The following is a 13,145-nucleotide window of genomic DNA, read 5'->3' as shown; positions in this document are numbered from 1 at the left end:
TATGATTTCACCCATATATCTCCTCTTTGTAATCACACTTAGCACTTCAAATTTAAACATTGTTCTTCCCCTTTGTTCTTTCATGGACCATCAACCTATTATAACTCTGTCTCACTATACATACTTATTATTACCAGCTAATTATCTCAGTTAATCATTTAGGTATTTTTAATGCTTCTCCAATCTATTCTGAAATGGGCATTTATTATTTTCCTTCACCGTTTGAAATATTTCTAAATGCAATAATTATTTCCTTCCTATATGCAATAATTCATATTTCTTACATGCAATACAAATATTTCCTATAGGCAATAATTTATATTTCTTATATTAATTAATGAAAAGGAAAATCACAAAATGATCAACAATATAAAATATACTGATTTTGTGAAATAAAAGAAGCTGAATGTATCAAACATGAGAAGCAACTGGCCAAGAGAATTTTAATTTTGGCAATAACAATGAAAGCATTTGAAAGACAAGGGTTAGACCAAAAAAATTAAAAAAAATCAGCGTGAACTATTTTAAAATATGGAGAATTTTGACACTGTAACACTTTAACATTAAAGTCAAATGCCTTTCTTCCATATTCATAACAAATCTTAGATTAAAAGTAGGCACAGGGGACAGAAAGGTACATAAGACATGCTCGGCTGGCTATTTATGCTTTTAAGGAACTCAAAGCCCCACAAAAGAAAGAGAGAGAAATAACTATGACGCAATATGCTCACTTGTTGAGAAACAAGTTTTGGGAGGTGGGACTGGAAATAAGGATTTCTGAAAGGTTTCTCAAAAGAGATACTTAAAAACATAGCAAAAACATAGCTGGTCACCAAAAGAGGAAGAAAGAAAGGACAATAAGAAAGAATAGCAAAGATTCTGGACCATAAAGGAGAAAGAAGAGTGCATGTGTGAGAAATATAAACCAAATCATAAGTGATCTTGTAGAGCTTACTAATGGGCATAGTTTTAACATGCAGGCATGTAGAAAATGATCAAAGATTTTCAGCAGAGGAAATTCATGGTCAGGCAGGTGTATTGAAATGCTGAGTTCAGGTGAATGGTAGAAAATGAGAGCAGAAAGACCATTTAGATCTCTTTTGTAATTATCTAAGATATAAATGTAAAAGTCTGGATTTAGAGGCACTTGAAAAGAAAAATACAAGAGATATTTAGAAGGTAAATACAATAGGACTCAGGTTTTGCCTCGTAGGGGATGAGAGTAGGTAAAAAGAACGAAAAATGATTTCTAGATAACTAGTTTGAACAACTAGATGAATAGTGGTGCAGTAAACTGAGACACGGAACACACAGAAAGGAAAAGACTTGCAAGGGAAGGTGGCAATATGGAGTTTGAGATGTCTATGGGAACCTAAGTGGTTATACCAATAACTTCAATATTCGGGCCTAGAGGACAGAAATGTTGTCTTGAATTACCCATTAGGGAGTCCTGTGCAACTAATTTAGAAGACTTTCAACAGCATCTAACTAATTTTGCAGAAGTGCAACCATCATGTCTAGAATAAATGATATTTATTTTCTCTAATGGCAGCAAGATGGAGTCCATCCTAATACTGCACTGCCACCAAATGAACTTCTAAATGTCTTGAATTATGGATTCCTATTTATTTATGGCTAAAATCACTTCTTACCATTATATAATTGCTTCTTTATAAAAAGGATAATTTCCACCTCTGTTACTATAACATTTATCACATAAGTGCATTACACAGTTTAGAAGAAACTAAGGAAAACAACTGAATATATAGTAACACATTAACTATTTCTAATTTTAAATAATGTTAAAGTGTACTTTGCCCTCTATTTGGTTTTTCTTCTTTTTAGATCATAAAGTCGCATTCCTTAGAAACTTCTTTGATGAGGCATGTTTTGTTGAATTTTTTTTTAACCTAACAGATGTTTGGGTAGTTAAAATTCCTCATGAGTATGGTATCCTGTGGTTTTCACAACCTAAGTGTTACCCCAGGAATTTTCCTTTCTTGCTGTCTTCCAGTCTTGGTGGTCTATAGGAGATGCACATTACGAGGGTCCCATTTCATTCCGTATTAATTTCACACCCACACTCCTTTAAAGTTGTGCATTTCCTCAGCATTAAGTATCTATTGTGCACCACAGAGACATTTAACAGCTTTTGACTTCACATCACCACCACATATATACACACACCACTCAAACTGCTTTTGTCTTTAAGGATAATCAGAAAAATAGATGAGTAAAATAATTTGCATGACTGTAATGTTTCAAGGTAAATATTTCTGCCATTTTTTAAAATTTTCATGCTTATATTTGTATCTATACACTCTCAGCATGCAGTAGAATTATGGCTATTATACAGATTAGTTGAGGACAAAAGCAATTTGGCTTCAATGATCTAGGTGAGAGCATGTGAGAGAAAGAATGGTTAGCTTGAGTTGGTTGAATATTGTTTCCCGTATTTATTCTGTTTTACAGGTGTACATTCAGATTCACAGGGTAACCCAATTTAAATCTCAGCTTGCATTCTGACTTTTCTCCCCTGATCTTCAATTTTGATGCTCTTCATTATGGGCTCAGACAGTTACTGATTACATGTTTTCTGATTATATAATCCATTGTAGAAACTTTTATAATATTTATTATTAAAACTAGATGTTCTTTTATTTGAGTTACTCAAATTTTAAACAATTTGATTTCAAACTACCCATTAATCAATAACTCTTTATAGAGAAGATCCAGGTTTTGATGAGATGTTATATTAGTAAGTGCTTGAATACAACTTTATGTCATTAGGATAAAATGCAGTTCTCTGAGATAGTTATTTTTTACTATTTTATATTGTTGTTTAGTCTTTTCTCTAATTCAGAGAAAGAGTTATTATTTTATTTTATATAATGAAACAACATGCTGCATTTTTATTTTATTTTTGAGATGGTGTCTGGCTTTGTCACCCAGGCTAGAGTGCAGTGGCACAATCTTTGCTCATTGCAAGCTCCATCTCCCAGGTCCAAGCAATTCTCCTGCCTCAGCCTCCCAAGTAGCTGGGATTACAGGTGCGTACCATCATGTTCAGCTAATTTTTTTGTATTTTTAGAAGAGACAGGGTTCCACCATGTTGGAAAGGCTAATTTCAAATTCCTGACCTCAAATGATCCACCCACATCAGCCTCCCAAAGTGCTGGGATTACAGGCATAAGCCACCACGTGACCTATGCCACATTTTTGAGTGAATTATATGTAATACAAAACTTATTAATTTTCTTCATCCAAATTATTTTTTGAGTTTGCAACAAGGCCATTATATTTTCATCTTTGGTATGCAGAAGCAACATCTATGAATGCCTTATTTTTAATATTAAAAGGATTATTGCTCTTCAAGACTTTTGTTACTTAACTGTTCTAATTTCTTTTATTCTTATGTTATTTCACCATATAAATTATGTTGCAATAATATATGCAGTTCCCCATATAATCTCAAATTATCTCTTCCTGACTTAATATAATAAATAGAACTTTCATTTTGATGTATAATTATGAAATTTGGAAATTCAAATGTACAATACTTATCATTAGAAAAATGTCTTCTATTCCATTGGAAGCAAAAATTTCCTCCATTCTTGAAACTAAAAGAAGAGTAACCAACTCATTGTCAAAATTTAAAGAATTATCCTCACCCACATATGACTACTTAGTTGAAAAGCTATGAGTTTCGAGAATGCAATCATATGTTTATTATCACAAAGTTGGAAAATATAAATCTTTTCATCTTTCTCTCCTAATCACAGTGGTAGAAAGTCCATTTTCCTTGTGTCCCCTGGAAATAAAATATGGCCATAGAACTTAAAAGAGGGTAAGAAGTGGAGGAAATAGGGTGGAAAGAATGATATTCAAGTGGAAAGACTTGAGAATGTAGGATTATTTAGAAATCCAACTTTTCAGTTTCATTTACCAGCTTCTGAACTGATCATGTTATATGTTGTTTTATGCTAATTAAACATCTTGTATAATAGTGTCAAGTGTGCTTGCAAGAGACTGTGCATTTAAAAAGTTCACTTCCTGGCTCAGTGTGGTAATTAGAAGCAGGTACTCTCCAAGTGAGATACTCAGAATGGGAACCCTTAGTGGCAGCAGGCACAAAGGCACAGGCATATTTTAACCAAAGGTTACAAATCAGCTGTCCACAAGCCAGATCTAGGCTACTGATGTATTTGGTTCTGATCTCTGGGCATTTACTTATTTCTGTTTTCCAGTTATATTAGAATAGCTATTTCTTGACAAAATCAACAGGTTCAAAATAATCATACCTACTGACTAACCCCAAAGTAAACTAAATTTTTTCTATATTTTTGCTATCTTTGTTATAGTATCATCATCATCCTTATCATCACCTGCACTGGAAAACAATCTGTTTTGTCCTACCCACTAGAACTTATTCAATCAAATTTCTCTCATTCAGGGAATATTTATAGAGTATCTACTGGTACTGGGAACTATTCTAGACAATAAGAAAATATGTGTGGGATGGTAGCTCATGCCTGTAATCTCAGCACTTTGGGAGGCCAGGGAAGGAGGATCACTTGAGCCCAAGAGTTTAAGACCAGCTTGGGCAACGTAGTGAGACCTCATCTCTATCAAAATTTTTTTTTTTAAATTAGCTGGTCACAATGGCATGTGCCTGTAGTCTTAGCTACTTGGGAGGCTGAGGTGGGAGGATTACTTGAGCCCAGGAGGTCGAGGCTGCAGTAAGCTGTGATTGTGCCCCTGCACCCCAGTCTGGGTGAAAGAATCAGATCCTGTCGCAAAAAAAAAAAAAAAAAAAAAAAAAAAAAAAAAAGCAATGATCAAGGCAGATCCTAAACACAAGCAAATAAAAATGATCAGGTAATTATAAATGTTCATTAAAATAACGTGTTATTATATAAGATTGCTGCATGACTATTTTTAGATTGAGTGGTCAGGGAAATTCATTGTGATCAGGAATCATTTAAGTAGAGATCTATGTTATAAGAAGCTGCTCATGTGAAGAAGGAGGTGGAAGAACACTCTAGTCAAAAGAAACAGGGAATGCAAAGATGCAAGTTCTAAGAATTTATTTTGTGTAAGCAACAAAAAAAGTCTAGTATGAGTGGAAGACAATGGTATGGGGGAAACATGGCTAAAAATAATGTTAAAGTTTAAGGTAAAAGCCAGGTCATATAGGGCTTGTTAACCATGTTAAGAAATGTAAAATTTCTTCTAAGAGCCATGGGAGTACATTGGATAGTTTTTTTGTTTGTTTGCTTGTTTTTTTTTTTTTTTTTTTTTTTTTTTTTTTTTTTGAGACGGAGTCTTGCTCTGTTGCCCAGGCTGGAGTGCAGTGGTGCGATTTTGGCTCACTGCAAGCTCTGCCTCCCGGGTTCACGCCATTCTCCTGCCTCAGCCTCCCAAGTAGCTGGGACTACAGGCACCTGCCACCACGCCCGGCTAATTTTTTGTATTTTTTAGTAGAGATGGGGTTTCACCATGTTAGCCAGGATAGTCTCGATCTCCTGACCTCGTGATTCACCCGCCTCAGCCTCTCAAAGTGCAAGGATTACAGGTGTGAGCCACCGCACCCAGCCCATTGGATAGTTTTAAGCAAGAAAGTGACATCATCTGCTTTAGGTTGAAAAAGACCAGTCTGGCAGCGTAGGAGGCTAGTTAGGTTAGTGCTGTGGGAGCAGTAATGAAGAGTTGTACTAATGTAACAGTAATGCAAATGGAGGAATTTGTTTAGATGGTGTTGTTGAAATGAATCATGGGCAGGATTAAGGAGGAAAGGAACAGTGCCTGGATTTTCATTTTCTGCAAACAGATAAATAATGATATGAGAAGGTTTGGTATTTGATCATGTCAATTTAGAGAAGTATATTCAACACACAAGCCCAGTGATTAGTTGATAAGGCAGATATTCTGATCTGGAGTTCTAGGCAGCATTCAGGACTGGAAATAGTATTTGAGAATAGTCAAGATGTAAGTAGACTTCAAAGCTATAGACCAGAATAAGAGCAATTAAGGTAAAATCTCCTTGGGGTTCTGTGCTGATAAAGAAGAGAAAAGGGCCAAGTATAGCTCTCTCATCTCTCCAATGCTTACAGTTAAAAAACAACTATTTGCTGAGAATATTCAGCAAGGAGGACTGAAACGGAGCTACCAGGAAGGTAGGAGAAAAAACAGAAGGGCAGATCTTACAGAAACCAAGTGTCAAAGTGCCAAAAAGAGAAAAGGTTGGACAATTGTGTCAAAGGCTGAATTGTCAGGATTCTACCTCAAATGTCAAATTATATTAACAAACATTTATTGAACATTTACTATTACAAACATTATGCCAGATACTATGGGAAATTGTAACAAGAGACACAACTGGTGGCCTAGAAAATAAAGCCCTCTAGATCAAAGTGTATTTCACTATCTATAAGTACTAACACGGTATTTGTCACTGGAAATCTATGTGTGTGTGTGTAGGTATATTACTATACTAATAAGTACCAAAAATGTTTAAGAACATGTAATTTGGATTTGAAAGGAATCACCTTTTAAGAGTCTCAGTCAAGACAGGAAGATGATAACATAAGGTCCATATCTGAAGGATTTATAAGGGATGGGTGGCCTGGCAAACCTGAAATTTGCTCTGGAGGGCTGAGGCAGAAATGGCATTTCAGAGAATGCAGCCATTCACCAGAGCTCTGGCTTGCAGGATTTGATTTGCAACTTATTTATGTTGCATAGTAACCATCACAATTCTATGTAAACAGAGTTCAGGATAAGGAATATAAATTTATTTACTTAATTATGGTTAATGATATTCTCTAAGCAAACAGGGTAACCAGTTAGCTATAAACATAAAACCTAAGTTGCAAGAGCAATCTTTACCTATACATTTAGTGGTTTGTATGGAAAAGCACTTAAAGTCCTGAAAGATGTATAGATGGCAAAATAATTTCGAGTATTTGTGTTTCTTCTCTGTATTTTTTTCTTCTTCCCACCTCAAGCTGGGAGTTGAACGCTTGATATTTCTTTGCCTCAGAATTTTGTGCAGTTGAAAAACACAAGCTGAAAAACGACTTGCAGACAGATCAGTCAGGGTTATTGTGGTCACGTGTGTGTGTGTGTGTAAGTTTGAAGTCACTGAAAAGGTTGTAAAGTTGGGCTTAAAAGCAGCAGAACCTCTAAATATGAAGGAAAAATGTGGGCCTGGGTGAAGGGCATTAGAGAATAATCAGTATCCTTTAATGGTAGAGCATCAGAGTAGCTTCCCACAATGCACTGTTGCAATATGAGACTCTAGGACCTTGGCACAACTTTGGGAGTTTGAGAAAAGCCCTAGTAATGATGAACATTGAATTTCTCATTGGGTTTCAACTAAATTAAAAATAAACATGTTGTTATATATGGTAGTGTCCTCAGTTATTTCTATGTTCAGTGATTTTACACACAATTAGATTAAGTATAAAGCATAATATATAGACAGATACAGAATACAACAGAAATCAGTATGTACATGTCAGGACAATACTCACGGCCAGGCAGAGTTTGTGTAGAAATCCAATTTGAAGCATTGCCATAGCCAGCATTGGTGCTGGCAGCCACTTGGAATCTATACCATCTAAATTTCTTTAATCCATATACTGTCTCTTCAGTTAAGTTAGCTTCATACAGGTATTTAATTTTTTGATATTCAACACATTCTTCAGATTCCCATTCTTTGCATTTTTGAGCACGAAGTTGAGTGGTAATTTTGTAATTTTGAAAGTAGCCAAGGATAGTGTCAGGTCTTATCCATGTCAATGTTGCACTAGTTGACTGAACATCAGAAAAAGCAATATTTGTGGGAACACTGGGAACTAAAAATTAAAGGGAAAAATTAAAAGCAGTTATAATTACCAAACACTTCATAAACAGAAGAAAGAACAGAATTATATTATGCAGCAGCTAGTAGAGATCTGTCAAATTACTATAGCACTTAGATTAATTATCCCCATGCTTAATGAGAAGAACCTTAGAGTGATGCTTCTGGGACCACCATTTTAAAAGGGTAGAGGACAAAATAATTGTAACTTATTAATTCTTGATTTTGCTTCCAAATTCAATCGTAAGTGGCTTATATAAACAAACTTGGCTTCAAATAGAACTATTTCACTATTACAAAGGAAAACTGTATGCTCATATCATCCTAAGTACTTCCCTAGGTATGGTTTGAGTTTGTAATATTCAGTTCCAAGGGAAGATATTTGTGTATTTAAATGTCTAAATAAACACATACACATCTTATATCTAGTAAATGTTGATTATAAAACAATTTTAAATAAACAATATTACTGACAGTCTTAATGTATATAATTCATCTATTTTTTTATTTTATCTCATGTATATTTAGAATTAACACATAGTCCTGCTTGGAGTCATTTATTTGCTTCCATACTAACTACAGGTTTGCCAAATGCATACCATGGGTCAGGCTCTGAGCCTGGTGTTAGGGATTCAGGATACAATAAAGCTCATGTCCTCTTTTCAAGAGACAGTTTATTGGACAAGTAATATAAGCATGTTATAGTTAGAAATAAGAAAGAGCAATCAATTAAGTGACATTGGAACTCTTCTCAACCTTGCCTTTCTTTGTATATCTTCAACGACCTTTGTTAAGAAGATGGAGATAAAGAGAATCAAAATGATGACGTGAAAATTACATATTGCGAACTGTATGTTAATATTCACATTTTAAAATAAGAAAATTAATAAATATTTAGAAAGCTCATTGATCTCTAAAGATATATTAATTCAACATTCAAGAAATATCTAAGAGCATCTAATATGTACAGGGAGGATTGTAGGTTCTGAAAATACAATGAAAAAACAGACAAAAATTCCTGCCCCTGCAAAATTTACATTCAAGGGAGCTACAAACAATAAAAGTATCAATAAGTATTGTACATAGTCACCTTTTGTATCCACAGGGTACTGGCTCCCAGACCTTCCACGGAGAACAAAATCAGAAGATGTTCAAGTTCCTTATATAAAATGGTGTAGTATCTGCATATAAACTACACACATCTTCTCATATAATTCAAATAATCTCTAGGTTATTTATAATACCTAACACAATGTAAATGCTCTATAAATAGCTATTGTACTGTTTAGAGATTAATGCCAAGAAATAAAAGTCTGGGCATGTGGGGTACAGACACATTTTGGTTTTGTATATTTTCCATCTGTAGTTGATTGAATCCACGGATGCAGAACACATGGATCCGGAGGGCCAACTGTAGTGTTTTGGATGATGATCAGAGTTGTGGAGAAAAAGAAGAATGAGAAGAAGGAGAGTTTCAGGGTTATTGAACATTTAAATTAGGTAATCAGAGAAGGGATTAGAAGATACTAAGTTCCATATGTAGGTAGGGGACCTAGCCATGTCAATATTTCAGAAAGAGAAATTTGAAGCAGAGGAAACTGTGTAGTTGGAGGCATGCCTGGTATATTTGGAGAATAACAAGAAGGCCTGAGTGACCAGTACAAGCTACCAGTACATGACACTAGAGGACATTGTCATGGCTTTCATTTGAGCAGAGAACTGGCAGGCTCTCTCATTCACAGAATCACTCTAGCTACTGTGTTGAGAACAGACTAAAGGGTAACAAGGCTGGAAACAAGGAGAGTAATTAGCAGGCAACTGCAATGTCAACACAAGAGATCACGGTGGCCTGGTCCAAGGTGGTAGAGGCAGAAGTGGAGAGAAACATTCAACTCCTGAATATAATGTGAAGGAGAGCTGGCAGGGTTTGCTGATGTGTGGTATGTTAAATATCAGAGAAAGAGAGGAATAAAAAATGCCCTAAGGTTTTTGGATTGAGCAAATAAAAAGATGAAGTCACTATTAATCAAGATGTGGGTGACTGTAAGAGGGGTAAGCTTTGGGGAGGAAGATTAACAATTTCTTTTGAGTAGGTTAACTTTGAAATTCCTCTCAGACACCCAGAAGGAGATATCAAATACTAGGTAGAAGCTTGAGTCTGGATTCTATAGAGAGAGGTCTGGGCTTCCATTAAAATTTTGGATTTCATCTTAAATTTTTATTGAATTATTTACAGATCTATTGCTTATTTACCATATATATATATATTTACCAAAATTGGCACACTATTTACAACACATTCTGTTTTACCTTTACCTATCATGAAGAAACGCAATTAGAGAAAACACTATCTTTAGGGAAAAAGTGTAAATTTATAGAGCAAGAAGTTTTAAAATTGGCTAAAAAGTAGAATGTTCATAATTTTTTGAAATCCCTCAGTCACTAAATTTGAACTCAGATCATCTGAACATAAGATACGTTTTCAAAATATTCTAACATAAATCAGATGCATTTGATTGACGTGGGTGTTCAGAAAATGTTTTTAGAGAAGAGATGGCACATGACATGGAATTTCACTGATTGTAAAAGTGGAGATCATTGAAGAGAGTGTGATGTGAGCTAAGACAAGTTTAATTGCAGCTTGTAATTCATGTTGGCAATAACAAACAGAAAGGCTGCACAATAGCTCGGGGACTTGCTGTGTCAGAGGAAACTATAGATAGCTTGTCAGGCAATTGAAAGCTATAAAAAATGTCACAGTATGTCCAGAGGTACATTTTATCAATTACAGTCTGGTATTTGCAAAACAGGAAAAGGGAGAAATTCAGAGACTACTTGATTTGTCCAGGAAAGAAGAAATCAGGTGATAGCAACAGGACAGAAGTCAGTTTTTAAGATATATTTTGGCGACTGAATCCATAAGAACAGGCAAATAAATGAGAAAATCACATAATCTCAGAATTTGAAATTGAGAAATCATCTTGGTCATCTTGTCTCTTTGTCTGACCTTTGTGTCTGCAGATATCCCTCACGATTCCCGGTCCCTGTACAAACAGATTCTTCCACTTACTCAACCAAACACTGATCTAGGTACAGATGGAAAGCTATGTTGCTGCTGTAACTAAGAATCTTAATCAGTTTACTTTAAAATAGAGAGCTATCCAGTGGACCTGACCTTATAACCTGAGCCCTCTAAAAGGAGAATAGTATTTTTGGCCGTTTTCAGAAAAGGAAGTCAAAGCTTTAAAGAGATGGATTCAACGTACAAAAATTTCTCTATTGTTGGCTTTCAAGAAGGAGGGAGCCGCATGATAAGGAACACAGAACATCTTTGGGAGCTGAGAGAAGCCCTTAGCTAAAAGCCAGCCAGGGAAGGGGCTCTCAGTCCTATGACTGCAAGGAACTAAATTCTACCACAACCACGTGAACCTGAAAGAGGACCCTGAATTACGCAAGAAAATGTTGACTGACAATTTGACTTCAGCTTGTGAGAATAAGCAGAAAACCTAGGCACAGCATGCCTGGACTTCTGACCTATAGAACTATGAGCTAATAAATAGGTATTGTTTTAAGCCACTAAGTTTGTGATAATTTGTTACACAGCAACAGAAGACCAATACAAACCTCCCCCTACAAAATGAGCAATCACTACTTACCCAGCCTCTGCTTACATACATAGAGCAAGGGGAAACTCAACATCTCAAGGGGAGTTTATTTTAAAATTCATTTTCAGATAGCTCTATTAGTTTGTACAGCCTGCATTATTTTGAACTGGTATTTACTTTCCTATAAATCTCAGCTCTGCACTGAAAACCCACTCCAAAGAGGCCTAATCTACTTTCACCTCCACATCACCCCAACATTCTATATAAAAGATTCAGAAAGATTTTATTTCTGCATCCATCTCAATAAAAATATTGAAAAAAATCACTCAAAAATATATGTTTATTTGTAGGTTATAAACACATAAAATGTCGAAGTACATATCAGATTTTCTCTCTCAGTCTAGACTACTGAATGAAACAAAATGTTGATTCAATAAATGTTTTTTGAATGTGTGAGCAAATGAATCGAGGGTATAACAGGGGACTTTATTTGGCTTTCCTGATGAAGGATAATTTAATTAGAGACCTGAAGGATAAGAAGAAGCTTCACAGATAAAAAATATCAGGATGTGTGAAGGTGTTAAGACCCTGAAGAAGAAGAGTGTCACACATTGAAAACACTTAATGAAGGCTGCTGGGTCTACAAGGAGATGAATGGGAAGAGATGAAGTAGGCAATGTAGGTGGAATCACATTAGACTGAGTCCTTAAACCAAATATATGACTTTTAGCTTTATCTGAAGCACAGTGAGATACTTGAAAAGTTTTTTTTTTTTTTTTGGTTTTTGTTTTTGTTTTTTTTTGTTTTTTTGACAAGGTCTCACTCTGTTGCACAGGCTGGAGTGCAGCCTTCCCTTTCTTTTCATCTAACCTCATATCCCACTCTCTTCCTCCTCCCAGTCCCTTCTCTCACTTCCAAAGAATATACCTAGAGTGACTGTCTTAGTTTGGGCTGCTATAGCAAGTTACTATAGACTGAGTGATTTACAAACAACAGAAATTTATTTCTCATCATTCTGGAACTGAAAGTCAGAAGAGGGTGCCAGCATGGTGGGTTTCTGGTGAGAACCAGCCTCCTGGTTCCAGACTGCTGGCTTCTTATTTTGTCCTTGTATAGCAGAGAGAGGGCAAAAGAGCTCTCTGCAGTCTTTTTTATAAGGGCACTAATCCCATTCATGAGGGTTCTACCCTCATGACCTAATTACCTCTGAAAGGCCTCACCTTCTAATAGCATCACACAGGGAGTTAGGACCTCAACATATGACTCTAGGGGGGATATAAACATTCACTCCATTGCAGCAAATTATTTTTTATACAGACAGGTCACTTTTGAGAGTAAAAGGCAATGTCTATTGGATGAAATGCCAGCACAGCAAGCATAAACCCAGACTGCCCTGGAAACTGGGATTTAGGGTCACTATATATATGCTTTGGATATATTTTGCCTTTTTCTTCAGTGTTTGGAGTTGTATGGAGTAAGCACATTGAAATGGATATATCGAATTTGATTTTACCAGCCTCTATGAAATGATATTAAGCTGTGTCCAATATTTGCAGTAAACAAGCTGTAATGTATGAGCCTATGCTTTCATATTCCACACATATGTGTGAGTAAATCTGTAGGATAATCGTTGCTAGGTAAAACATATGCGTATTTGTAGCATTGGTAGACATTGC

At 35.6% G+C, this 13,145-nt stretch overlaps 1 protein-coding gene across 1 annotated transcript in view; it reads right to left on the bottom strand.

The window, feature by feature from the left end:
• The window catches only part of PTPRQ (protein tyrosine phosphatase receptor type Q), a 216,451-nt gene that overhangs the window by 86,246 nt on the left and 117,060 nt on the right, over positions 1-13,145 (bottom strand). Inside the window, exon 26 of the mRNA XM_024256953.3 lies at positions 7,536-7,859. Coding sequence (XP_024112721.1) covers positions 7,536-7,859 — 324 coding nt within the window. The remainder of the gene's footprint in view (positions 1-7,535; positions 7,860-13,145) is intronic.

Source organism: Pongo abelii, chromosome 10 (assembly GCF_028885655.2).
Source record: "Pongo abelii isolate AG06213 chromosome 10, NHGRI_mPonAbe1-v2.0_pri, whole genome shotgun sequence".
NCBI classification, from domain to species: Eukaryota; Metazoa; Chordata; class Mammalia; order Primates; family Hominidae; genus Pongo; species Pongo abelii.
Note: the sequence above shows the minus strand (reverse complement) of the source record. Positions and strands in the feature narration are given on the sequence as shown.